The sequence below is a fragment of the Macrobrachium nipponense genome, chromosome 34 (genome assembly GCF_015104395.2).
Source record: "Macrobrachium nipponense isolate FS-2020 chromosome 34, ASM1510439v2, whole genome shotgun sequence".
Classification (NCBI taxonomy): domain Eukaryota; kingdom Metazoa; phylum Arthropoda; class Malacostraca; order Decapoda; family Palaemonidae; genus Macrobrachium; species Macrobrachium nipponense.
In genome coordinates, this window is record NC_061095.1 from 19,235,726 (window position 1) to 19,261,688 (window position 25,963).

The window sequence follows — 25,963 nt, forward strand, 5'->3', positions numbered from 1 at the left end:
CAATAATGCAGTGCGCACACATATTGTAGGTTGAAAAAACATTGATGGTATTTATTTATATGGTTCAATTAGCAGTATTACAAAGAACTGAAAATATAAAATAAAGTGAATTTATCTGATTTCATATCTGTAAACCTAAATGCTGTACCTACTGGGAAGAGAGGCATCATTTGTCTTGCAAATTTACATAGTTTCTCAGTTAGTGTTCTCATACATGAAGATTGGCAGGGAACTGGTGCCAAGGAAAGGTTTCAAAACTTCTGGATAGCTCCCTGAGAGAAAGTTTTGCAAGCCATCTTACCTTTTCACTGGGAGGAACATTAGTGGAATGCTTATTTCCTTACCATTAATTTGCCTGTCTTCAAGTAAACTGTAGGAAAACTAACAGAAATTCGTGAGTTATTGTAGGAAGTTTTAGATCTTTTACCTTAAAATTCAGTGTTGACGTTGTGTCTACATTTGATTGTTCATGTGATTGCCTCTGATTCTCTTGTGAGCAGTTAAATGACTTGGTGTTGGTTTGCTTAAAAAATGATAATTTATGAATGTGTTCTTATGCACTGTGAGATATGTAAGAATGATTGTCTGTAAATATGGAATATGTTAGGTGTTCAAGGTTTTTTCATATTTTTGCTAATCCTTGACACAGGTTGACAGCACAGAAGTACGTAGCTCAGTCTGGGCGGTGATATGGCTGCTGGGGAAGTCCAACTAATGATGCCTGTTATGTAGAGTGCATTTTATATTGGTTAGCTCCCTTCTCCACTCAAATTCTTGTTAGCATACTGCTAAAATCTTTCGCTGTTGAGAGCTTAATTACGCAAGTAATAAGTCTAAAAATTTGTAAGTCTTACAACTGTAAGCACTTGTGCATACTTGTACTTAGCTTACGATAACAAGCTTATGATAACAAGCGAATAATGCAACGCGAGTAATAAATGACGAGGAAGTTCCCCCAGCAGGCAATCGCTAGTAGCCTAGCAGCCGGAAACCATGAAGGTAGTGCCTTGTTTAGCATTATCAACGGCAGATTTTGCCAAGCACTTGGTCTAGCTCATCCTTTTATCACCCTTCTCTACAATTTCAAAAACAGTATCTTTATTTCATAGAGGAATCACAAAATACAGCATCATGATGAATCATTGAAGTGCACATAGTTCTTTATAAGAGATAGTGGGTATCTTATGTTGCTGTTTAATTTTACTCATTGAAGACAGAATGGGAAAAAATTGTATACAATATCATGACTATATCATGAAATCTTTATGAAATCTTTTTTGAGTTCATGTGGCTAAGCAGGTTAGTTCCTGGCAGATGAGGCCAACAAGTGTCTAATGCCCCTCCCTTCCCACAGGCGACAAGGTGCCCGTCAGAGATGGAAGTAAGTGTTAGACATACCCTCCTGATAATAAGTCCTTCCCCAGCTCCTTTCCTGTGATTTCTCCCTTTAATCCAACCTTTCTTTATGAATCTAATAATGCTTCATTATAAGTAAGAGATAGATTGGTCTCACCTGAAGTAACACTGATGTAAGACCTTGATATAATGTTAAAAGAGCATAAATTGTAAAAGTAAGGGACCAGATAGATTTTCAGTTGAAGTTCAAAGTTCTGTAGAAATAGTCTTGCCATTTGTTATTGTTTTTGTCAGTGAAGGAAGCATTGAATAACAAAATTTGACTCAGAATATTTCTTGTTTATGAGAAGCTGTTTGTGTTCAGGAATTATATTTTCAGTATTTCACAATAGCTTAAATCCAGTTCAGTGTCTATTTTTCTTAATTTACTACATATTTGAAATTAATTCTAATCAGGGTTTTACATTTCATCCTTGAAGTAAAACCTATTGGAACATAGCATTTCTGTGTACCCTTTCCCTTCTTATGTTACACCTAGGATAGTCCATGAAGTAGTCCCCCTAACATCCCTTTTACTCCAAGTACGTACTACTTTTATTTGAAACACCAAAGATCCCTTAAATCCTTTCCCTTTATTATTCAAGCCATCCCTTCCTCCGTATTCCCTTACCCATTATGATATTCCTATTTCATGTTGCAACTTTTAAAAGTAATAGTAGTTGCCATTTGCATTTGATGTTAGATAGTTGTGTAGATCATTTTTATTTCCCCTTAAAGTTGAACCAGCTCTTTATAGCATTCAGAACCTTCCTGTAATCGTGTAAAGAAGCATGTGACCTCCTTATATCCCTAATATAACCCTGAAGGCTGGCAGTTAGTATCGTTGCGCTATCTTCTCTCATTTCCTGCATGGACCCATCATTGTGGAGAACCTGTTTCACTCATGGCAATATGCTTAATTGGTAACACTTGTCTTTTATTCATTTTGATAATAATGTCTTTGTCCTGCAGTTGGTTGATTTCAGCAAAGCATAAGCACAATGATTCATCTGTAGATACTTACAGCAAATTTTAGGACTCCTGTGAGGAAAATTTGATGAGTTTAAATGGTAGATCATAGTGAAGTGAAGCCCTTGTGGCACAAATAACATTTTTACGGAGGTACTCGTCGATACTAATCCAGTAGTTGATGAGTGAATGTTTAGCACTAAGATCTAGTACCTTTAGTCATTCTGAATTATACTCTTAGTACTGTAAGTTTTAAGTTTGTACATGTTGGTGTCCTGTGTTGAATTTAACTAACAGCTACGTAGTTCTTTTCAAATGAGTACAGATTTTTCAAGTTATTTGTAGGGAAGAGGATGTATATATAAAGGGGTTTTAATTTAGTCAATTTGTGTGATTGTGAACCATTCGTGAGCATGACGAGGGCTCTCATCAGATGTAAGTTTGGTTCTATGTGCCTGCTATACATTTATCTTTTTTACTTTGTATTATATAAATAAGTCCATTAATATCCATTTTTAGAAGATAATTACAATATTAGTTGTCTGCTCTGTTAATTCTAGACGTATAGGAAAAGGTATGATGAATGAAGCATTGTTATTCAGATTTTTTCAAAGGCGGTTATGTTATCAGTTAAGGTATATATCTCACTTTAATTTGTACGTAATGCAAATTTATAACCCTTACCACTGTGGTATGATAATGTTTATATCCTGTTACACCTCTGTTGAGGCTTAAAATCTATTCCCCATCATGTTGTAAACAATATCATCACTGTTACTTGGAGTTGCAGCTCTAAATTTCCTATGTATAACTTTTGTTATAGTACTGCAGTTATCGGCAGACAGCTTAAACTAAAATAACTGAAAAATTAATTATGCACAGTTGTATTTATTATACAATACACTCACAGGAGTATATCAAACTAAAAATGATCAATGATTATTGCCATCAGACAATTCATTTCTTTTTAATGATACAATGGGAGGGTACAGTAGTATATAATTAAAATTTATTTTGTTTGAATAAGAAAATATCCTTGCAAAGAATGTTTTAACGTTGGTAAATGATGAGTTTATCATTAGGAAGTAAAGTGCTCCTGTGGTACATAAAATCAGTTTCTTAAATAAAAACCCACATTAACTTCCCATGTACTTTAGCAGTTCAGTTATGACTGGTTTTAGTCAACTCAAATATTTTGTTTTGAAGGAAGGTCATGTTGATAACTAAATAGAATTGTAGAGTAATGACCATTGTGTAATAACAATATTAAATAAAAATGGCTCAATTCTGTTTGTAAACCTACAGAAGACATTATACCTTGTTGTTATAGTGATGTAAAACTGACATTTTAAAATGTAATTCTTTTCCCCTTTTATTATTGAAATTCCTGTTATGGCTAAAATTCTCTAAATTCATTCCTGTTACCCCCACAGTTAGATCATTTTAGAGAGAGCATGTAAAAGTAGCACATAAGGTGACTTTTGTGTACTGTAGGTGTAATATCCTCTCACATAGCAGTGTTTTGTAACTCGGTGATGCACTATTTACTTGGTGGTTCTTAAATAGTTCTTGACTGTCAAGAGTTGTGTCATGCTAAAATTGGACTGGAATGGGCATCTTGGGATAAAATCCTTACTTTTAGGTTTGAGTAACTAAACACCACATAGTCATGTAACCTAAGATTAGGGAAAAATATTTCCTGAAGTACGATACGAGATTTAATAGAGGACATTTTGCATTTTTACCTTTGGAATTTGGCATTTGCTTCCCCACCAAGTTTTTGCAAGGTCGGGCTTAAAAATTCCTGATGGGGCATGTTAAATGAAAAAACTTTGAATGTAATTGTTGGTAACCCATAATGGGACCAGACAACAAGTCCCATACAATTTTTGTTTAAAAATAAGTGGCTCCTGTCTGCTTAAACATCTAAATAAAAACTTTCTTGTAAACAAAAACTTTCTTGCAAAGTTTTTGTTTACATCCACACTTGCAGGAATTATCAAGTGATAAGTGATTTTGATGTAGGTTGCAAATACATGTCAGAGAATTACACATGCATTTCTGTTTCTGTTGATTTAGTGTTTGGATATGATAATACAATAAAGAATTGAATTTAGATGTATGTATATAAGTAATAGAGCCTTGTGTCCAACTCCAACTTGACATTATAATGAACATTCCTTTTCACAGTTAGTATTAGCATCATTCAGTTTTTCTTACCTAATATTTTCCAGCTTTAATATGGCAGGTTTATTGTAGAAGATGCTTATGAAATACAGAAGAAATTTTTGCATCTTGCTTTTGTCAAATACTGTATGATCTTTTCCTTTGCACATAGGTTATTGTCCCTGTTGGTTGAAATTGTGTAAGAGTAGTATACACATTAGTAACCTGGGCTAGATTATTTCCTGACATGTTAGGCATCACTAGATACAATAACTACACATCAATTGACCAATGATATGAAATTTTTGAAGGAACCCAGTAACAAGGACAGTTTCTGTACCCCTTTAACGAGTAAAATGACACAACACATATCCAAATATTTTAGGCTGCATAGATAATTTGTAATAAGTAAACAAATAGATTCAAGAACACAAGTCAGCTTGCAAATTTGAAACTTGCGTTTTACAGGAAAGCCCTTAATATCCACAGCACTTTTTGAGTAATTTTCTTCCTTCAGTATGTCTACCAAAGTGTAGATGTTTACATATGATGTCATTCAAAGTTTGTATATATGTATGCTTGTGTGTCTGGTGAAGTACTTTTATAATTTTAATATCTAAAAACCTGTTGGATCATTTTCAACCAAACTTGGCACAAAGAATTTTTGGATATAGTAGTACATATGGGATTCCAGTTTTTTTTTCTTTTTTAGAGGGATGCCATTTCCCTCCAAGGAGGGATACTTAAGAAATTAAGAGAGTAAGGCAGTGAGTGCTCTTTGAAATCATCTTTAGAATGACTGAGCCAGAAAGGACATTGCCCTCATGAAAATTTCCTGGTTGTAACTAAGGCCCTTGATGTGAGGAAATGCCATAATGGGAGTTCAAAGTTTAATATAGAAATATTTAGGGAAAATCTTCTAAAATCTCAACCTTGTCTACAGCTGCTTGTATTGATATTCAATCATTCTCGTGTAGGTAGGATTCAAATTCATTCGAATCAGGCCCCATGAGAGCCAGAATAGGAGCCCAAACTTTTAATAAGGAAATAGATAGCATTACTTGCGAGTGAAGTAGGGTGGCTTGGGCAAGCACTAGGAATCTCGTTTTAGTTTTTTCACTTAGCATTTGGGATAATGCTATTACAGTTGTTATCTCTGATCACTATGTATTAATGGACAAATATGAGTTTTCTTACTGATGTAAGACAAGTAGGATACAATACTATTACAAAGCTGATATAAGGGGTAGAGTATTATGTATGTATTGTGAAAATTTCAGTGAACTATAAAGATTTGGATGTGCTCATGTGTACAGAGTGTACCATGTACAGTATATTTGTAAATAAAAGCTTGTGTTTTACGTGTGTTCAATGAAAGTCTGTATCATATAGATGATATTTTGCATATTAACTTAACCAATGACAGAGTGGCGTATGTTAATCTGTGAGTACTGTTATCTATTTATTTTGTTTTATGTCAGCATTGTCTACACACCTATCACAGATGGTAAGGATCGGATTGATTTTTTTTTTTTTCAAATATAATGCATTTCTCTTATCCACTGCCAGAGCTGCGTCCCTCGTTGTTCCTGATTTTTAACTTTCTTTACTGGTAAACCTAATCTGTGTGCTTGGGAAATGTTCATGTACTGGAATAGTACATAACTGATATGACTTTTGACCCAGGTTTCAGTTCATCTGTGTTTTTACCATTACGTTTTGCATTTTTCTTTCCATCCCATTTCTTATAATTCATGAGTTGCAGTGTTTGAGGTTGAGTATGTCGATACTGTTTTCTTTTATATGATTTGTATACAATAATTCTTCCCTTATTTTCTGCAGTATGTTTCCTTTATACATGTACTACTGTATATTAACTTCTTTATTATAATATATACAATTAATGTGTGTATGGAGTGTATATATACTGTACACTATAATGAATTTATAAGCACACTGTTCTGTATATCCACACACAGATACTTTCATTTGTGAGTATATGAATTCTTATGTGTATAGAGTGTACGTATTGTTTTTCTTGGTACAGTACGTAACATACTTTTGATTATTGAGAGTCACGATAATATAAATGTTTGAATGAGTTTTGAGGTGGTTTGAAGAAGGATCTAATCTTACTTTTCACATAGGCAAGAGTGATATGGTCCTGTATATAAAGGTTTGGTATTTATCTCATGATAACTTGAAAAACCAGCATCACTGTCATGGTGAGGTGATGCATCTTGAAACGTGTGTTGTTAGACTGAAGGAGAAAAGATTATTGGCAGCAGATTCTCATGTAACTACAAAAAACACATACACGAACTATCAAGTTCTCTTGTTAATTACACTCTGTTACAAAATGGTGGGGCAGCAATAAACAGGATTTCTTGTTGCCACCAAACTGCGCTTTATCATCTCAAGTGAGTGAATTTTTTTTTTTTTAAGTCCTTTTTGAGAAGCTGTTAAGTACTGTATGACATTGACAATTTCGTTTTGACATTTTGATATTGAAACCTAAAGATTTTGTACATTAAAGGCAATTCTTTGATTAGTGAGCTTGACAATTTTAGCTTGGATGTGGGTAAGTGTGTTTGCAGGTTCAAATTTATAAATATATATACTATATACATAAATGTGTGTCTTTGTGATATTATTGTGGGAGAGTCCTTTTCCCTTTACATGTTATAGGTTACATATGTGTTAGAAACAATTCAACCATCATTATTATATTGTATGCCCAACCATAGCATACGTACAGTAGACATGTGTGTGGCTTTTTTCATGATGTGCTTATGTATGCTTTTTATAAACACAGAATATTCACTGTCTGGCAATTCACTCCTTCACTGGTGGCTTTGTGTTCAGTACATTTTAATTAGTGTTCTGTTTTCTTTTCTCTCTATACGTACAGTATTTCAGTTTGATAGAGCACTTTTGTTGCTGTTACTTCAGACAGAAAGCTCACTTTTGGGCTGACTTTTTCACTGTATAAGAATTTTATTTTTAGTCCCTAAAATGTTCCGTAGTTTTGTGTTAACAAACAAGATATAAATTCACTTATGTGAGTACCGTAATACCATATGCCAGATACTGTAGTGTCATAATGCATGTTTGTTATCTTGTTTAGAGGGTTCTCAATCTTATTAGTGCCATCCCATCTAGTCTGTTAGTTTGTAAGATCTACAAAGTCCATTGTTTTTTAGGTGAGCACCTGACTATGAAAGAAAAGGAATTGCTCATTAAGACTTATTGAATCCCCTTTTTTGAAACATTTTCTTGAATGCTTTCATTTTTAGGACTAGATAATAAAATCCCCTTGACTTTGACATTTTTCCCCCATATAAATTCCCCCAAGTGCAATTTAATATGAAAGGCATCAGTGGAACACATCACTGAATTTGTTCAGATACACTTTTTATTAATTTATCGCCTTGCCCTAATTATGTTTATTTGGTATGAGTTAAAAGAATGCCACTGTCGGTCTAATCTCGTATCTTTACTGATACTGTGCAGCAGTGAAGTATTTTAAAGCACTTTCATAAGATGCAGTATTCATTTTACTGTACAGAGATTTATGCTCACCTATCACGAAATAATTCTTCGAAGTAGGCTACTCGTGTACTTCATTCATCATATACCTACATACGTATCTCATTGAAGATGTTTTAGGCTTAAAAGATGTTTTACTCACCTAATGAGTAAATATTCAGTATTCCAAGAGAACCGAGGCTTCAAGCCTGGTAGCTTGAAGTGCAGTTTTGGTTTTTACTTATATCATGGGGTTTGTTTAAAAAGAATCTGAGTTCACATCAAAGCTTATATGATAGTAAGTAGAATTTAATCTTGTATTCCTTTTCTCTGAGTACTAAATACCAATACTGTTTTAGGGTTGTGTGTTTGCATGTAGCTTGCTGCTTCCTTATCAGGGTGAAACAGCATTTGCTTTGCAGTGTTAAATGAACTCAAGGATTGTTGAGACAATAATTCCACATTGCAACACTCAGACCATTTTCCCCTTGACATGATTTTGGCATTTGGTTGGAATTTTTTTTTTTCTATCACCCCCATCCCTTAAAATCAGGAATTTGTACATGATTAATTGAAATTCTTAATTGATATTTTTTGTGTTCACTGTAACTAAGGTCCTATCCACTGAAACTTAAAGATGCCATTCCTTGTTTCCCGTAAACTAGCTAATAAGATCAAAGAGAAGCTTATATCGTCGGCTCGCAATTCTTCACTTTTCCGTCAGAATAACCTTTTGGGTTTTTCTTCTCCAGTTGCCAACCAGAATAGTGGACAGCCCTTGGTGAATGCGGCTAAAACCTTGACAGCGGCCAAGAAGAATGGTGGCCGACCGACAGAAGCTCTTACGTCTCCGAGCCAGGGCTACAACCGGTCAGTGCCTCAGCAAGACAGGTAGTTACAGGTTGTGTGACTTGGTCCTTGTCTACATCTTCAACTGCTTTCATAATACGGGTGTAAAATTACGATATTCTCTCCAGTAAGTTTTTGCATACCAGTCAGTAACATAAAGGGCTTCTAAAATATGACTTCCTTTGAAAGCAGCAGCAGATGTTGGCAATTAACACCACTAGCTCTAATATTTAAACAAGTAATGAAAAATGAAACAAGTAAAGATATTAAGACATTTTCAGTGTTGTGAGCGATATTTTGAGTATTATACTGAATAGTTCTCAAAACAGATTAGCTTCTTTTAAATTTAGCACTGAAGTACAAAACACTGTTCAGTAAAAGCTAAGTAATATACTTTTGTGTTCTGTGAGTAAGCATTATTAAAAGGTTGTTAAATTTATTAAAACTCGATGCTACTTAGATTCTGATTATGTGTATGGACATGGGTGTTAGTACATACTGTCTTCATATTGCCTTACAGGTGGGAATTGCTTTAATGGATAGCTCTTTATATCCTGGACTCCATTTAAGCCTTCCACATAGGCCCTTTGCAATAGCTCTATTCTGTTAATTATTTACAAAATCAGTTATGCAGTCAGGGAGAGGTCAGTTTTTAATAGAGCTCAAAATGTACTAAATTTAGATTTGGATTCATAGTGTTCAAACAGTCATTATTTTATTATTTTTGTAAGTACTGCTGAGACTGAGCAATCGACATAGACGATCTTCTCTGTTTGTATAGAGGAGTATATGTGGGACATTCAAAACAAGTTCATATAGTAGTGACAAAATATTTGTCAGCTAAGAACAAGAATAAATATATCCTTTTCATATCTACTGACAGTGGTAAACTGTTACTGTTTTAGGTCATGTTCTGACCCTAGAATTAGTTTATGGACTTCAAGATAAAAAATGTTGTACCATTTCTCAATGAAATGTACATCCTAGTCAGAAGTATACTACTGTACGTACGTATAGTGATTCATGGATTGGCCAAGACGTCTATACCATTCAAGAAGGAATATTTTTGTACATGAACTTCCCTGACAGATATATACTTAGCTATAGTCTCCGACGTTCCCGACAGAATTTCAAATCTCGCGGCACACGCGACAGGTAGGTCAGGTGGTCTACCTTACCCGCCGCTGGGTGGCGGATGTACGAACCACTCCTGTAAGCTTGTCAGATTTTTCTCTGTCGCGGGAACGATAACAACTGTTGTCGGTTCCTCTCGATAGTTTTTCGATTCTCGCTTGCCTGGAGTTAATTTGGACTTCTTTTGGTGACGTATTCGCTTTGTTTGGCTTGGCATACGCTGATTGTGGACCGGTTTGATTTTGAGTTTGATTTTCTTTAACGATGTCTGACCTAGATTCGGTAGTTAAAACTTCGGTTTTGTTTAGGGTTTGCGTGAATGAAGGATGTAAGGTGAGGTTGCCGAAAGCTTCGGTAGACCCCCACACGGTTTGCATGAAATGCAGGGGGAATGAATGTTCTTTTGCTAACCCTTGTAGTGAATGTAAGGGATTGAATGAAGAAGAATATAAGGCTCTCTCTTCTTATATTAGGAAGTTGGAACGTGATAGAGTGCGTAAGGCTTCCTCTAGAAGTTCTAGTAGATCTAGAATGAGTGAGTTGGATGTGGATCCTAATGCTAACGTAGAATTAGAACCTTCTTCCCAAGTTGCAGCCCCTGCTCCCCGCACCGAAGCCGAAGATTCGCCTTCGGAGGCGGCAGCTCTGAGAGCCACGATTCGTTCTATGGATCAGAAGATTCGTCAGTTGGAAGGTAAGGAGAGTGTTAGTAATCAGTGCAGTGTCCCCAGTGTTGTGGAGGGTGCGTCTGACCGGCTCCTTAGTGCCTCTAGGCCTAGACCTCTTCCAGACTCCCAGTTCCAGTGGAGTAGGAAAGTCGAAAGCCGCAAGAGGGCTAGGGAGAACCCCCACCGGTCAGGCGTCCCCTCGGCAAGATCCTGAAGTACGCTCCCAGGCTGCCTCGGATCGCTACAAGAAGGAGCTACTACGCCAATGCTTCTCCTCTTCGTCGTCTCCCTCTCCGAAGAGAGGTTGGAACTCCCGGATGCGTCGCGCCCGTTGAAGAGGGCTTGGAGGCTCCCTGCAGTCCTTTGGCTTCTAGTCCGGAGGTTTTCCCGGAAGAATCGTCGGTGGAGGCGAAGAAACCCAAGAAATCCTGTGAGCGTTCTTCTTCTCGCGCTCCGCGCTCGGCGCCTGCTTCCGAGGAAGAACAACAAGATTCGCCTACGAGAGTACTCGCGGGACTTCAAGCTCAGATCACGGCGCTAGCAGACTCTCTAGCAGTTAGATCACGTAGGAAGAAGGACGTTTCTCTTCCGATCAAGAGATCTAGGCGCCGCTCTTCAGAGGATCGTTCTCCTCGTTTTAGGCGTTCTCCTTCATATGGGGAGGTTTCGTATGAAGGTAGGGGCTCGCGTGAGCGCCCTCGCTCGCCTGGCTCTCTTTCGACTTCAAGGCGCCAAACATCGGTAGGACGCTCTATGGAGAAAGAAGTTTTTTCTCCAGATTGGATTTCCGCTTCCGGTAAGCGCACTGCACCTGCTCATCACGCTATTTCTTCAACTCCCTCGCGTGAGACTTCTCCTCAGCAGCCTCAAGATTCTAGAAGGCGTCCTTATGCAAGTAGGCGTTCTTCGTCCAGATGTCACTCTCCTCGAGTGTCGGATCGTGACTTCTCTCCTGACAGGCATCAAGAGTCTGGTAGGAGTCGTGTGCATGATAGACGGCCTGCTGTTAGCCGCTCCCCGCAAGGTAGGCGCCAAGAGCCTACTGCACATCGATCTCCTAGTAGGCGCTCGTCTCTTTTAAGGCGTCATACTCCTGATTATTCTCCTCGGGGCAGACAACAAGAGTCTTTTCAAGCGCCCTTCTCCGTGGTAGGCGCTCTCCCGCTTCTAGGCGCACTTCTCCTGACCGTTTGTCTCTTGGTAGACAACAGGAATCTCGGAAGCGCCCTTCTCCAAGTAGGCGCTCGTTAGCTTTGAAGCGCCCTTCTCCTGAATGTTACCCTCTTGTTAGACGTCAAGAGTCTCGCAAAGCAGCCTTCTCCTAGTAGGCGCATTTCGCCTTCCAGTCGAACTTCCGTTGATCGTACGCAACTGGACAGGTATGGAGAGCCGCGCAAGCGCTCTGCTCTCGATAGGCGCTCTTCTCCTGGCAGCCGCTCGCCTCGGGATAGGCGCAAAGAGTATAGTAGGCGCTCGCCTCCTCGTAAGCGCCCTGTGGATATTTCCGAGGATTCTCGGAGTAGGAGCCCTACCTCTCCTTCGGCTGAGATTCCGTCTACCTCGAAGAGGGAGTCTCATCGTAGGCATCCCAGATCTTCTCTTCATTCTCCAGTGGATGTGAACTCTTCTAAGAGAGGGCGTTCTCCAACCTCTCGCTCAACTCCTACTAGGATCCCTTCGTCACCTAAGGATCTTCCGCGCTCGCCTCGACAAGACGTCCTAGAAGGTTCAGATGAGGAACCGAACACTTCTGCTGCTGTGTCTTCTTACAAGAAGCTTACAGAGCTACTTTTGCAAGTTTTTGGGGATTCCCTTTCTCCTACGGCTCCTCCTTCTCCTCACTCACTTTTTTCAACGCGAAGACAGCGAAGAGTTCTTCTTGTGTGAGGATGAAGCCAACTCTTTCTATGAAGAAGGCACTGAGGAGTTTTGGTTCCTGGATGGCTTCCAAAGAAGAAGCGGGGAAAACGATGTTCGCTTTTCCTCCTTCGAAGTTATCAGGACGCGCTGGTTTCTGGTATGAAACAGGAGAGTCCTTAGGATTGGGTCTACCGTCTTCGGCTGATTCGGATTTTTCGGCGCTGGTAGATTCGACAAGGAGAACTGCCCTTAACTCTGCTAAGACGACTTGGGCAATGAATGAATTGGATCACATGCTCAAAGGCATGTTTAGAGTGCTAGAAGTATTTAACTTCCTTGATTGGTCGTTGGGAGTCCTAGCCAAGAAAATTGAAGTGCCAGAGTCAATTTCGCCAGAAGATCTTATGTGTGTTTTGTCTTGTATGGACAAGTCGGTAAGAGACGGAGCGAGTGAAATCGCCTCCCTGTATGGGGCCGGGATCGTGAAGAAGAGGTCGGTTTATTGTTCCTTCATAACGAAGTCTGTCTCCCATGCCCAGAGGTCTTCTTTGCTGTTTGCTCCTCTGTCTGCTCAGTTGTTCCCTAAACATCGAGTGCAGGACATTTCAAGATCACTGTCGGCCAAAGCCACCCAGGACCTTTTGGCACAGTCGGCAAGAAAACCTCGCCCTTCCTTCCCTACCAAGGCTAAGAAGGAAAAAGCAAGTGTTCGAGAACCCTTTCGAGGGGCGTCTTCATCAAGAACCTCTACGTTTAGAGGTCGTAGACCTTCAAGAAGGGGTAAGACTTTCGCCAAGTCTGTTAAAGCCCCCAAATAACTTGCAAGTCCTTCAAACAACGGTGGGCGCCAGACTCTTAGAGTTTGCAGGAGTCTGGGCCCAAAAAGGGGCGGATCCTTGGACCCTTTCTATTTGAGGAGAGGTTACCTCATCCCTTTCGTCGAAAGACCTCCCTTACCCCGACGACCATCCCAAGGGAACTGACGGCCAGGTACAGAGACCCCATCATGAATCAAGCTCTCCATCTAGCAGTAGATCAGATGCTGGAGAAGGGGGCTATCGAACTAGTGACAGACCATCATTCATCGGGCTTCGACAACCGCCTTTTCCTAGTTCCGAAGTCCTCAGGGGATGGAGACCGGTGTTGGATGTAAGCGCCCTGAAACTTCTTCGTAGAAAAGAAGAAGTTCACGATGGAAACGCCTTCATCAGTGCTGGCAGCACTTCGTCCAGGGGACTGGATGGTTTCCTTGGATTTACAGGACGCTTACTTCCACGTACCGATCCATCCTTCCTCGAGGAAGTTTCTCAGATTCATGATGGGGGGGAAAAGGTTTTTCAGTTCAGGGCTCTGTGTTTCGGCCTCTCGACGGCCCCTCAAGTGTTCACGGGGATTTTGAGGAATGTGGCTCAATGGCTTCATTTGAAAGGGGTGAGGATATCCATGTACCTCGACGATTGGCTAATAAGGGCCAATTCAGAAGATCGTTGTTTGAAGGACTTACAAGTAACTTTAGAATTGACGAAGGCTTTGGGACTTCTCGTCAATTTCAAGAAGTCGTCACTAATTCCCGAGCAAGAGTGTGTGTATCTCGGGATACAGATGAACTCTCTGAGTTTTCGGGCTTTTCCCTCGCAGGAAAGGATAGCCCGAGGATTCGAGAGAGTAACAACCTTCTTAGGGAAAGAAGTATGCACAGTGAGGGAGTGGATGAGTCTGCTGGGGACGCTCTCCTCGCTGGAGCAATTCGTTTCCCTAGGAAGGTTGCACCTGAGACCGCTCCAATTCTTTCTTCATCGGAATTGGAGTCGTCGTTCTCAGATTTGACGTTCTCCCTGTCGTTATCCCAGGACATCAAGAAACATCTCTTATGGTGGACAGATCCCAACCTCTTTGCGAAGGGACTGTCTCTTCAATCACAGACCCCCAACCTGGTGTTGTTCTCCGACGCGTCGGACACGGGGTGGGGTGCAACTCTGGGAACCAGCGAAGTGGTCAGGTACCTGGGTGGGGGACCAGGTAGCCTGGCACATCAACAGAAAGGAGTTGATGGCTGTGTGGTTGGCTCTGAAGGCTTTCGAGCCCAAAGTCAGAAGATCGGTAGTGCAGGTCAACGCGGACAACACTACAGCTCTGGCATATATCAGGAAACAGGGGGGGACGCATTCCTTCTCCCTGTACGAGACAGCAAGAGACCTTCTTCTGTGGGCAGAAGAAAGAGGAATCAAGCTTCTCACCAGGTTCGTGCAGGGAGAAAGGAATGTAAGAGCAGATCTCCTCAGCAGGAAAGATCAGGTCCTTCCCACAGAGTGGACCCTTCATCTGGATGTATGCCAAAGCCTGTGGAAGTTATGGGGCAGGCCACACATAGACCTCTTTGCCACGTCAAAGAAACAAGAGGCTGGATCCTTACTGCTCTCCGATATCGGATCCAGAGACATTAGCAATAGATGCTCTTCTTCTGGACTGGAACGGACTCGACGTCTACGCGTTTCCCCCCTTCAAGATCCTGGGGCTAACCATCAAGAAGTTCGTAGAGTCCGATTCAACGAGAATGACCTTAATCGCTCCCTTTTGGCCGGCCCAAGAATGGTTCAGAGGTACTGGAATGGTTGGTGGACCTTCCAAGATCGCTCCCGCTAAGGAGCGATCTACTCAGACAACCCCCTTCGACAGGTACCACAAAAAATCTCCTCGCTCTCAGTCTGACTGGCTTCAGACTGTCCAAAGTTTGGTCAGAGCGAAAGGCTTTTCAGCAACAGCTGCTAAAGCAATCGCAAGAGCGAGGAGACCTTCCACCTTGCGTGTATACCAGTCAAAGTGGGATGTCTTCAGACGTTGGTGCAAGAGGAAGTCTTCCTTTTGGCCCTTGCTACAGCTAAGAGAGTGAGTGAGCTCCAAGCTATTGAGGGCAATGTAGGGTTTAAGGAAGATTCTATGGTGTGTTCGTTTCTTCCAAATTTCCTTGCAAAGAATGAAAACCCATCACGGCCTTGGCCCAGGAGCTTTGAAGTTCGTAGTTTATCTTTTCTAGTAGGGGAAGAGCCTGAAAGAACAAATCTTTGCCCTATGAGAATTATGAAGTATTTCCTTAAGAGGAAGGAACAACTTAAGGCGAATCAAGATGTGCTTTGGTGCTCTGTAAAGGACCCCACTCGGCCCATGTGAAGAATGCTCTTTCCTTTTTTCTGAGAAGCCTTATTACAGAGGCACATGTTGCTTGTAAGGAAGAACATTTTAAACTACTGAAAGTGAAAGCTCACGAGGTGAGAGCCATCGCAACTTCGCTTGCATTCAGAAAAAATATGTCTGTGCGGAACTTGATGGAGGCGACTTTTTGGAGATGCCAATCGGTTTTTGCAAACCACTACCTACGTGATGTAAAATCACATATGATAAATGCTTCGCCTTGGGTCCTTTCGTATTGGCGGATTCGGTGCTGGGGCAGGGAGCTGAAACTTATCCTGTGTAAATTCTTTATATGTTACCCTATATTTTATATTGTTGTTTTTTGGTTGTCTGAAAGAGGTTGCAGGAGGCACCTCTTTTTGTCGTAATATTAACCCTTTGTATTTTGGTTAGGTGGTCTGGTGGGTTTTGGCTCCTTGCAGAGGTAGTGGTAAGGATCTGTTAGGTAAGCGGACAAGGTCCCTCTAACAGCATCCGACTTGGATTCTACCACAATAGGGGATCACATATCCCAGTGGTAGATCCGAGAGTCTTTCAGCATCAGGTCACGTCCTAGCTGTAGCTCTCCAGGCAATGCAGACTCAGAGATAGTTTCTATGAAGTCTTCATCCTGAAAAGGTGAGAACCAAGGTTTTTATATCCTACAACATTAGTTGTTTCCCGTCTTACCTGTATTATTGAGCTGTCTCTTACCCTCCACCAAGGGTGCCAATCAGCTAAGTATATATCTGTCAGGGAAGTTCATGTACAAAAATGATATTGTTAAACTACAATAAAGTTTTGTACATACTTACCTGGCAGATATATACGATTAATGGCCCACCCAGCCTCCCCTCAGGAGACAGGTGGAAGAGAAAAATCTGACAAGCTTACGGGTAAGGTAGACCACCTGACCTACCTGTCGCGTGTGCCGCGAGATTTGAAATTCTGTCGGGAACGTCGGAGACTATAGCTAAGTATATATCTGCCAGGTAAGTATGTACAAAACTTTATTGTAGTTTAACAATATCATTTTTATTATTTATTTATAAGTAATGATGTAGTTAATTTCAGTACTTTAACTTGACTCATTTATGGAACACAGAACTAATCAAATATACAGCAGGTTATGGGAATTCTGTCAAACAGTAGTTTTGAACCTCTTGAAGGAACTCAGACATTGCCATGATATATGTGGTTGTGTTTTATGTTAGGCTTGCCAGTATAGCATACAAATGACATTTGCTGTTGAGTACATTTCATATACAGTACACTTATCTATTATCTATTATCTCTAGATAATACTCATTCTACCAAAGTGGCCCCAGGTTATTTGACTTTCAAGATATGTACTATATGTAAATATTTAATTTCAGCTAAAACCCTGTATTTTTAAAAAGTTGCAAATTCTGGTTGTAGATACAAGTTTTGGGACTTGATGCCAAGATACCAAAGAAAGATTTTTTGACACTTATTACTGACAGTTGGCTATAGATGCTGAATATCAATAGTGAAGAAAAAATATTCTAAATAATTATGAGATATGATAGTGGATGGGCAGTTTTCTGAAGATATGAGCAAATAATTTTAAGCATATGTATTTTTTACTGTTGTGAACAGATATGAAAGTAGTAATAGTTGGAATATAAGAAGGTATTTTAGTATTTCAGAGGTAGTAAAAGTCAAGGACAGTATCTTACTCAGTATTATGATAGGAAGCAGTTCAGTCAAAATCAGCATATTCTTAATAGACCTGGAGGGTAACTGATGTAAAGGCAGATGTTTTTGTTTACCAAAGTTCTGAATAGCTGTCACCTATAATAATCTAGATAGGTTTTCACCAAATGTGACTTTACTGTCTGTGTAAGCTAGGGATGGGTTCTTCCCAGGTCCTGATGGAAGAAGAAGGAACAGTGATCATATGCTTCTTCCGTACTTCTACTGCTTGTCTCAGAAAAACAAAAAACTAACTCTCGGTTTGTGGTGACGTGCCACCTGGATCTGCCTATCCTGTGTAGAAGTATTAGCATTAGGTTATTAGTGATCTTTATGCATTACATTTATTTTTATGCATATTTAATTTGGGGTCATGGTCATTGAAAAAGTTTTTAGAATTATGCTTGGTCTGCTGTTTTGCAACTTCTTGCATTTATGACATAGTTCAATCAACCAAAATGTAGCTTGGTTAAGCCAGCTAGGAAGGAATTTTTGGGATAGCAGGTTTTGGTACCGTAGAGTATCTTGAATTATTGAAATAATTTCTTAAGTTTCCATCAGAAAGATGAGTCTCTGAATCAGTATTCAGTGTATTAAGTTTATAAGCATGGAATTGGCTTGAAAAGGACACAAAACATACCTGAATTGCTGACTTGATTGGAATGGGTTAGTCTGCAGTAGACTATTCAAACCTGGGTAGACTATTTAAAAGTGCCTTAGTAATAGATATGCATTAATGTAATGACTACTGAACAATGGAATTTCTTGTAATATATCTAAGTGATAATTATTCTTTCATATTTAATGTATCTTTGATTTTGACTAATCTGTAGATTTCAGAAACTTTCCATATATTTTATCATTTGCAACAATTTATTCTTACTAGTATTTGATGGAATGTATTGCCCATTACGTACTTTAATTAGTGTCTGAAGTAAAGTATGTTTTCACATAAGTGACTTACCGAACAGTTACATAGCTTATAGCTTCTTACCTACGGCAGTCGAAATTCAAATTGTTGGCGCCAGCGGCGTTGCTATCTTAAGTATAGGTGATACAAGACCCGCCCACATCCGGGAACCCTGGGTACTGCTAGCCTTCTACCGTCAATTTTCGTTTCTGCCGCTCACGGGGTAACACCTGTGAGATTTTCGCTGCAGTCTCCTGTGTCGCCATTTTGGATTTTGGTTTTTGTTTGGTGATGTACAAGTTTTTGGTTTTTTCTTGCCAGTTAGCTATCTCTATTCAGTTTTTTCGTCATTATTGCTAATTATGTCAGATTCTAGTTCATCTGCTGTAAGGTTTTGCAGCGCTGGCTGCAAAACAAGATTAGCTAAGTTATGTCACGATCCGCACTCTAAGTGCACTAAATGCAGAGGACAAAATTGTAATGGTATGGATGTGACATGTGATGAATGTAAAGAATTGGATGAACAGGGATGGAAGGCGGTTAGATCGCATGCTGAGAAAATGGAGAAAGATAGGAAGAGGAAGGCAGCTCTTAGGGCTAGTAGTAAGAATAGGTTAGAAACTACTCCTGTTCCTTCGGAGACAAATAAGTCTTCTCTTGCCTCTCCTTTATTAGAGAATATTTCTCCAATTAATAGTCCTCCTACTTCTCCTTTGATTACCCCTGTTCAAGTTGCCTATGTTTCCGAACCCAACACCATTGCCTTGCTTGAGTCTAAGATGGATAAAAAGTTCGAAGTGTTAGCTGAATCAGTTATGAAGTTAGGAATGTCTTTTAAAGCTTTCGTAGATAGTACAGTGAAATCTAGTGCAGTGCAAAGTGTTAATGTTGCGCCTGAGGAGGCGGTTGTCCGTTCCCCCTCGACTCCCAGACGAAGGTCACTGTCCCGCTCCCCCGCAACCGGGAGAAGACATACCGGAGGTCGGAAGGAGTCTGGGGGAGTTTGCCCACGGTCAGCCGTCGACTCCGTCGACTCGCGGGTGTCGTCCAAAAAGATGTGGAAAGGTGTTAGTGTTTGTGATTCTCGTCTGTCTTCTGATTCGGAAGTGCAATCGCCAGTGCGCAAAAGGCGAGGTGATTTGGTGTCTCGACCGTTAAAAAGACATTCGATTCTTGCGGGTGATTCGTCACCGACTCCTGTTAAGAAGTCTAAGAGGCATTGGAGTCCTCAACCTTCGTGTAGTTTTGCTCCGGATGTGATATTTAGTGAATCTCCTCCGCAGTCGCATTTTTCGGCTTAAAGCAATGGCTGTTGGACTAAACTTTGTGATAATTCACGATCGCTCGACTCTCCCAAGCGAGTCTCGGTCGCAGTTTCGGCTCGGTCGCCTCGTTCGACTCCGTATTACTGTCCAGAGAAGCGTATTCGCTCGTCTTTGTTCGACTCCCCTCGCCGTGAGTCGATAGGAATTTCGACTGGTTGTTCGCCTGTGTCGACTCGTGGTGCGGAGACTTCACCTGTTAGAAAGAATCGTTCTTCGACTGAAAGACCATCGACTTCTACAGTGTTAGACGATTCTACCTTAGCTCCATTTAAGAAGCATTTCCAGGATCTTATGAGTTTGTTGAAATCCTCCACCGGGGTAGAACATAAGCCTGATTTCGACTCTGCTTCCGTGCAGTCTGAAGAGGAAGCTTTGGATCAAGATGACAAGGATTCGTCTGCTTATTCGAGTCTTCTTAAATTTTTCCTGTCCACTTATCCAGATTACTTTGAACCTGCTTCTCCGTCTTCACCGCCTTCAATGTTCGTTAAAGATAGGAAGACAGCGTATTCGTGTCTACCTAAACTGGTTCTTTCTCAGTCCTCGAAGCAGGCCCTTAAGGAGTCAACAGAGTGGCTTTCTAAGAAGAGGGAAACAGGTAAGGCTTCGTTTGCTTTCCCACCTTCTAAGCTTCAGAGTAAAGCGTATCGCTTCTACGCAACTGGAGAAGTTCCTTCTTTGGGAGTGTCTGCCTCCTCCCTGGGAGACTTCTCCGGTTTTAGTGGACTCACCCTGAAGAGCAGCTTTTTCATCAGCTAAAATTTTGTTTTCTTCTTCAGAGCTAGACCATTTGGTGAAGAATATTTTTAAAGTATTTGAGGTATTTAGTTTTTTGGACTGGACTATTGCCTCTTTAGCTCGCAAGATTGAAGACTGTCAGTCTTTAGAAGAAGATTTTGCCACAGACTGGTTAAGAGTTCTGTCCTGTGCGGATAAGGCTGTTAGAGATGGTTCAGGAGAATTAGCAGCCCTTTTCACAATGGGAGTGATGAAGAAGAGAGAAAGGTGGTGTTCTTTCGTGTCTAAAGGAGTCACTAATAACCAGAAGTCGGCTCTCATGTTTGCTCCTCTCTGTAAATCTCATCTTTTCCCTGAAGAAACCATTCAACAAATTCTATCGGATTTAGAAAAGAAATCTACTAATGATCTCCTTCTTCAGTCTTCCAGACGTCCGAAAGAGCCTACTCCGACAGGAGCTAAGTCTTCTCCTCTTCAGAAGCATCCCTTTCGAGGGAATAAACCTAAGTGGCAACGACCCAGGACTAATTTGTGTCCACAGTACAAGTCCTCAAAGAAACCTCCCCCCAAACCTTCGGACAAGTGAGAAGCCGTTCCTTCACGTGCAAGTAGGGGCAAGACTCCATCTTTTTTGGGAAGAATGGAGTCGAAGAGGTGCAGAGCAATGGGTAGTTCAAGTTCTTCGAGAGGGATATTCGATTCCTTTTGTTTTAGATCCTCCTCTCTCCGATACACCAATCAGCTTAACAGCATATTCTCCAGGATCAGAGAGAGCTTTGGCTTTAGCAGCAGAGGTCAATGCACTCATCAAGAAGGGAGCAATAGAGGAAGTCCTCGACAGTTCTCAGGGATTCTACAACAGACTCTTTGTAGTTCCCAAAGCCTCGGGAGGTTGGAGGCCAGTGCTAGATGTAAGCGCATTGAACCTTTTTGTGCTGAAGACAAAGTTCAATATGGAAACAAATCATTCTGTGATGTCGGCACTTCGCCCAGGCGATTGGATGGTGTCCCTGGACATGAAGGACGCCTACTTTCATGTCCCGATTCACCAGAGTTCAAAGAAGTTCCTGAGATTTGTGTTCGAAGGGAGGACGTATCAATTCAGAGCCCTTTGTTTCAACCTTTCGACGGCCCCTCAAGTATTTACTCGTGTTCTTGCTCCATTGGGGAAATGGCTGCATATGTTGGGCATAAATGCAGCATTTTACCTGGACGACTGGCTTCTCAGATCGGGTTCGAGGACACAGTGCGTGAAGGATTTACGGAAGACACTGTCATTAGCGAGTCAATTGGGAATTCTCATCAACCTGGAGAAGTCTCAATTAGTGCCGTCCCAGAAGATCCCCTATTTGGGGATGATTCTGGACTCTCAGACTTTTCGGGTTTTTTTCTGTCCCCGAAAGAATAGAATCTTGTCTCAAAAAAGTGAGCCAATTCCTGAATCGTCAGTCCTCCTCCGCCTTGGAATGGATGAGTCTTCTAGGGACGTTATCATCAGTAGAGACGTTTGTAAAGTTGGGTCGTCTTCACATGAGATCTCTTCAGTTTTATCTCAAAGCGAGTTGGTGTCGGAAGTCTCAACCAGACACGTATTCGTTCCCAGTGTCGGAAGAGATCAAGAACGACTTGAGATGGTGGATGTCGAGGGAAAGATTGCAAGAGGGTCTCTCCCTGACATTAAGGAACCCAGACGTAGAATTATACTCCGACGCATCGGACAGAGGTTGGGGAGCTCTCCTAGGGACCAAAAAGATCTCAGGATTATGGTCAGAGAAAGAGAGGTTGAATCACATCAACATGAAGGAGTTGAAGGCGATTTGGTTCGGTCTGCAAGCATTCGCTCCTTTGGTCGTGGGAAAGAGAGTGGCAGTATACTCTGACAACACCACCGCTCTATCTTATATCAGGAATCAGGGAGGAACCCATTCATTCTCCCTCAACAAAGTCGCAGAAGATCTCCTTCTCTGGTCTCAAGATCGGGATATTTCCCTCATTCCGAGGTTTGTACAGGGGAAGTTAAATGTACTGGCAGACGAACTCAGTCGAGTAAACCAAGTTCTTCCCACGGAGTGGACATTGCAAGACAAAATTTGTCAGGAACTGTGGAAACTTTGGGGAAGACCTTCAGTGGATCTGTTTGCCACGTCGAGGAACAATCGACTTCCGATCTTTTGTTCCCCAGTTCCAGATCCTCTTGCTTGGAAGACCGACGCAATGCTTCAGGATTGGACGGGTCTAGACGTTTACGCCTTTCCCCCATTTGGAATGATCAGAGAGGTGTTGAACAAGTTCCTCTCACATCAAAATGTGTCAATGACGTGGTAGCACCATTCTGGCCCAGGAAAGAGTGGTTTCCAGACCTTCTCAAGTTGGTTATAGACCATCCCAGACTTCTTCCTCAGTATCCTCGGCTACTCAAACAGCCCCACTTCGACAGGTATCATCAGAATTTGTCGCTCTGTCACTGACAGGGTTCAGACTGTCCGGGGAAACTCGTCAGAGCTAAGGGGTTTTCTCGTAGAGCGGCAGAGGCTATTGCTAACTGTCGAAGAAGCTCTTCTGCCAAGCTTTACCAATCAAAGTGGGGAGTCTTTAGGACATGGTGCAGAAGACATAATTTCTCGTCTTCTAAAACCTCTGTGACAGAAATAGCTGATTTTTTGCTGTACCTTAAAGAAGTTAAGAACTTGTCGGTATCGACAATTAAAGGGTACAGAGCTATGCTGTCCTCGGTGTTTAAGCATAGAGGGCTTGACATCTCCTCTAACCAGGATATTGGAGATTTAATTAAATCTTTAATACAGTAAAAGTATCCAAGAAGGATAGTGTGGACTGGAACTTGGACGTAGTTTTAACTTTTCTGATGTCTTCACGATTCGAGCCACTTCGTGAAGCGTCTTTGAGAGATGTAACGAGGAAGGCACTTTTCTCTTCGCTTTGGCTACAGCAGGAAGAGTGAGTGAGTTACAAGCCATCCACAAAGAGGTGGGGTTCAAAAATCGTAATGCGGTTTGTTCTTTTGTTAACGAATTTTTAGCAAAGAACGAATCTCCCTCTAACCCATGGCCTAAATCTTTTGTACTTAAGGGATTATCTAATATAGTGGGTCCGATGGACGAAGAATATTTACTGTGTCCTGTCAGAGCTCTGAAATGTTACCTGTCAAGGACACAATCCGTTAGAGGTAATTCCGACCGACTTTGGTGTTCGGTTAAGAATTCTGCAAAACCCCTCTCCAAGAACGCTATTTCGTTCTTTTTGAGAAGTCTGATACTGGAGTCACACTCTCAAGTCCAAGATCAGACTCTAAATGTGCTTAAGGTGAAAGCACATGAAATACGTGCAGTGGCGACATCCTTAAGCTTTCAAGCACAATATGTCGCTTTCCTCGATTCTTCAATCTACGTTTTGGAGATCGAGATCTGTGTTCGCCTCATTTTACCTGAAGAATGTAGAGGCTACCTATGATAGTTGTAAATTGGGTCCTTTGTCGGTAGCGGGCATGGTGTTGGGAAAGGAAACATAGGGGAACTTTCTATCCTCTATTGTCTCCTCGCCTTGTTATAGGTTGTTGAGTCGTGGGCAGACTGGAGGCTCATAGTACTTTGGAGAACCTCCAGATCTTATTTATTACTTTTGAGTATGTCATTATTTTTGGTATAGGTGATGGTCTGTTGGTTTTTTTATCTGGTTTCTGAAGCCCAGGGCAAGGGCATTATCTGTTTTTTAATATTTTGTCAACCAACGGTCTTGTCCATGGTTACAAAATCCCACTAAGTAGGGACGACCCTGGCCTATACTGCCACGTCTCCTACGAGTGATGAGAGCGCCAACCAGAGGCAGTATTCTCCTGCAGCTGCTCTCTCACAAGGTAGGGTACTGCAACATTTGCTGTTTAATGTGGTCTTACTGTCATTTTTATGTAGTCCATCTACCCTCCTTCCGGGTAGTTTGGATTCAGCTATGTAACTGTTCGGTAAGTCACTTATGTGAAAATGATATTTTCATGATAAAATAAAGTTTCACATATACTTACCGAACAGTTACATAATCAAAGCCCACCCACCTCCCCACAGATGGACGTGTCGGCTAAACGAAAATTGACGGTAGAAGGCTAGCAGTACCCAGGGTTCCCGGATGTGGGCGGGTCTTGTATCACCTATACTTAAGATAGCAACGCCGCTGGCGCCAACAATTTGAATTTCGACTGCCGTAGGTAAGAAGCTATAAGCTATGTAACTGTTCGGTAAGTATATGTGAAACTTTATTTTATCATGAAAATATCATTTTTATTCTTCAAAATTGAAAATAAGAAATTAATTATTCTGCAGATTTCTTTATTGAAGTATCTTTTATTTTTTTGTCTGATTGGTCTGAGAAGTTAATATACGTAAGATTGCATTATTGAATACTATCAGATTTCACTTTTTTTTTTGCATTGATTTATCAGCTTGTAGAATAATTAGTGATTTTTTAAATCTTCTTTAATGATTTTTTATGCTTCTCATGTTAGAGGAGATGTAATGGAATATTTAATTATTATTACCTCTGATACACATTAAATTTTCTATGTAATTGTGCATTTTGTGTTAAAAAAGACAAACTTGAAGAACAAATTCTAAGACTTCATCAGGACAAGGGGCTTAGGATATGTAGCATATCTCCCAAGAAAATAAAAATTGAAATTAGATGTATAATGACACATAAGCTCTATTTTATAATTTATTAATGTCGTTCTGTGACTTCGATGAACCCGAGTTACAAAAAGAGATGGTATGAGGTCAATACAAAGCCCATGATCAAAGAGGAGAAAGCACAGCACAGTTTTTTTTCTTGATTTTCAACTCTACTCAATATCTAACTATGTTTTGGTTTACTAACAACCATTTGAACTGTTTTTAACATGTTTGGTTTGACACAGATCTGATGAGTTAACTAACACAGACCTGAGTTACCAGTGCATGGGTTATGGGGTGCCTCTCTATTTTGAGTTCTGTTATGTTGCTTTATTTTCTGCACACTTCTTGTCTTCTGGCTATGGTTCGCCCATGCCCTCCCAACCGTAGAATTCCTCGTACAGAAACACATCATCATCATTATGATCCAAAAACATTCTCATTATTTAATATTCTTTTTATCTTAACAATTTAAATCTCCAAAATTTTATGGTGACAGAAGATATCTTCATATGTCAGGACTTTATGTTGGGGGATGAGTACTAATCAGTTTGTGCAAGAGGATTTTGGGCCATTCCTCTAAAACAACATGTAAACAGTAATTTTACATACTGTACACTGGCTTATACAGATATAAATACATGTAATACCTTTTCAGATTACATACTTACATATATAGATATGAAATATCAAGTAAAATCCCTAAGGTCTATAAAATCTGGTCAACATCTGTAACACAGATATGACTCACTCAGCTTGTTAATATGTAATACAATATCTGTACTCCAAAAAACACTTTGACCAGAGCACATTTATTACATATGTAGGATACAAAAAGCTTTTCATTCTGAATTATGTAAA

The 25,963-nt window shown here is 40.5% G+C and overlaps 1 protein-coding gene across 32 annotated transcripts in view; it reads left to right on the forward strand.

Annotated features, from left to right (window-relative positions):
• LOC135207952 (calcium-activated potassium channel slowpoke-like) overlaps positions 1 to 25,963 on the forward strand; it is a 488,829-nt gene that overhangs the window by 428,050 nt on the left and 34,816 nt on the right. For 18 of the 32 annotated variants that reach the window (XM_064239971.1, XM_064239943.1, XM_064239947.1 and 15 more), the window contains 2 exons: positions 1,355 to 1,381; positions 8,811 to 8,949. In XM_064239971.1, coding sequence (XP_064096041.1) covers positions 1,355 to 1,381; positions 8,811 to 8,949 — 166 coding nt within the window. The remainder of the gene's footprint in view (positions 1 to 1,354; positions 1,382 to 8,810; positions 8,950 to 25,963) is intronic. The other 14 variants (XM_064239957.1, XM_064239961.1, XM_064239959.1 and 11 more) reach the window with 3 other exon arrangements.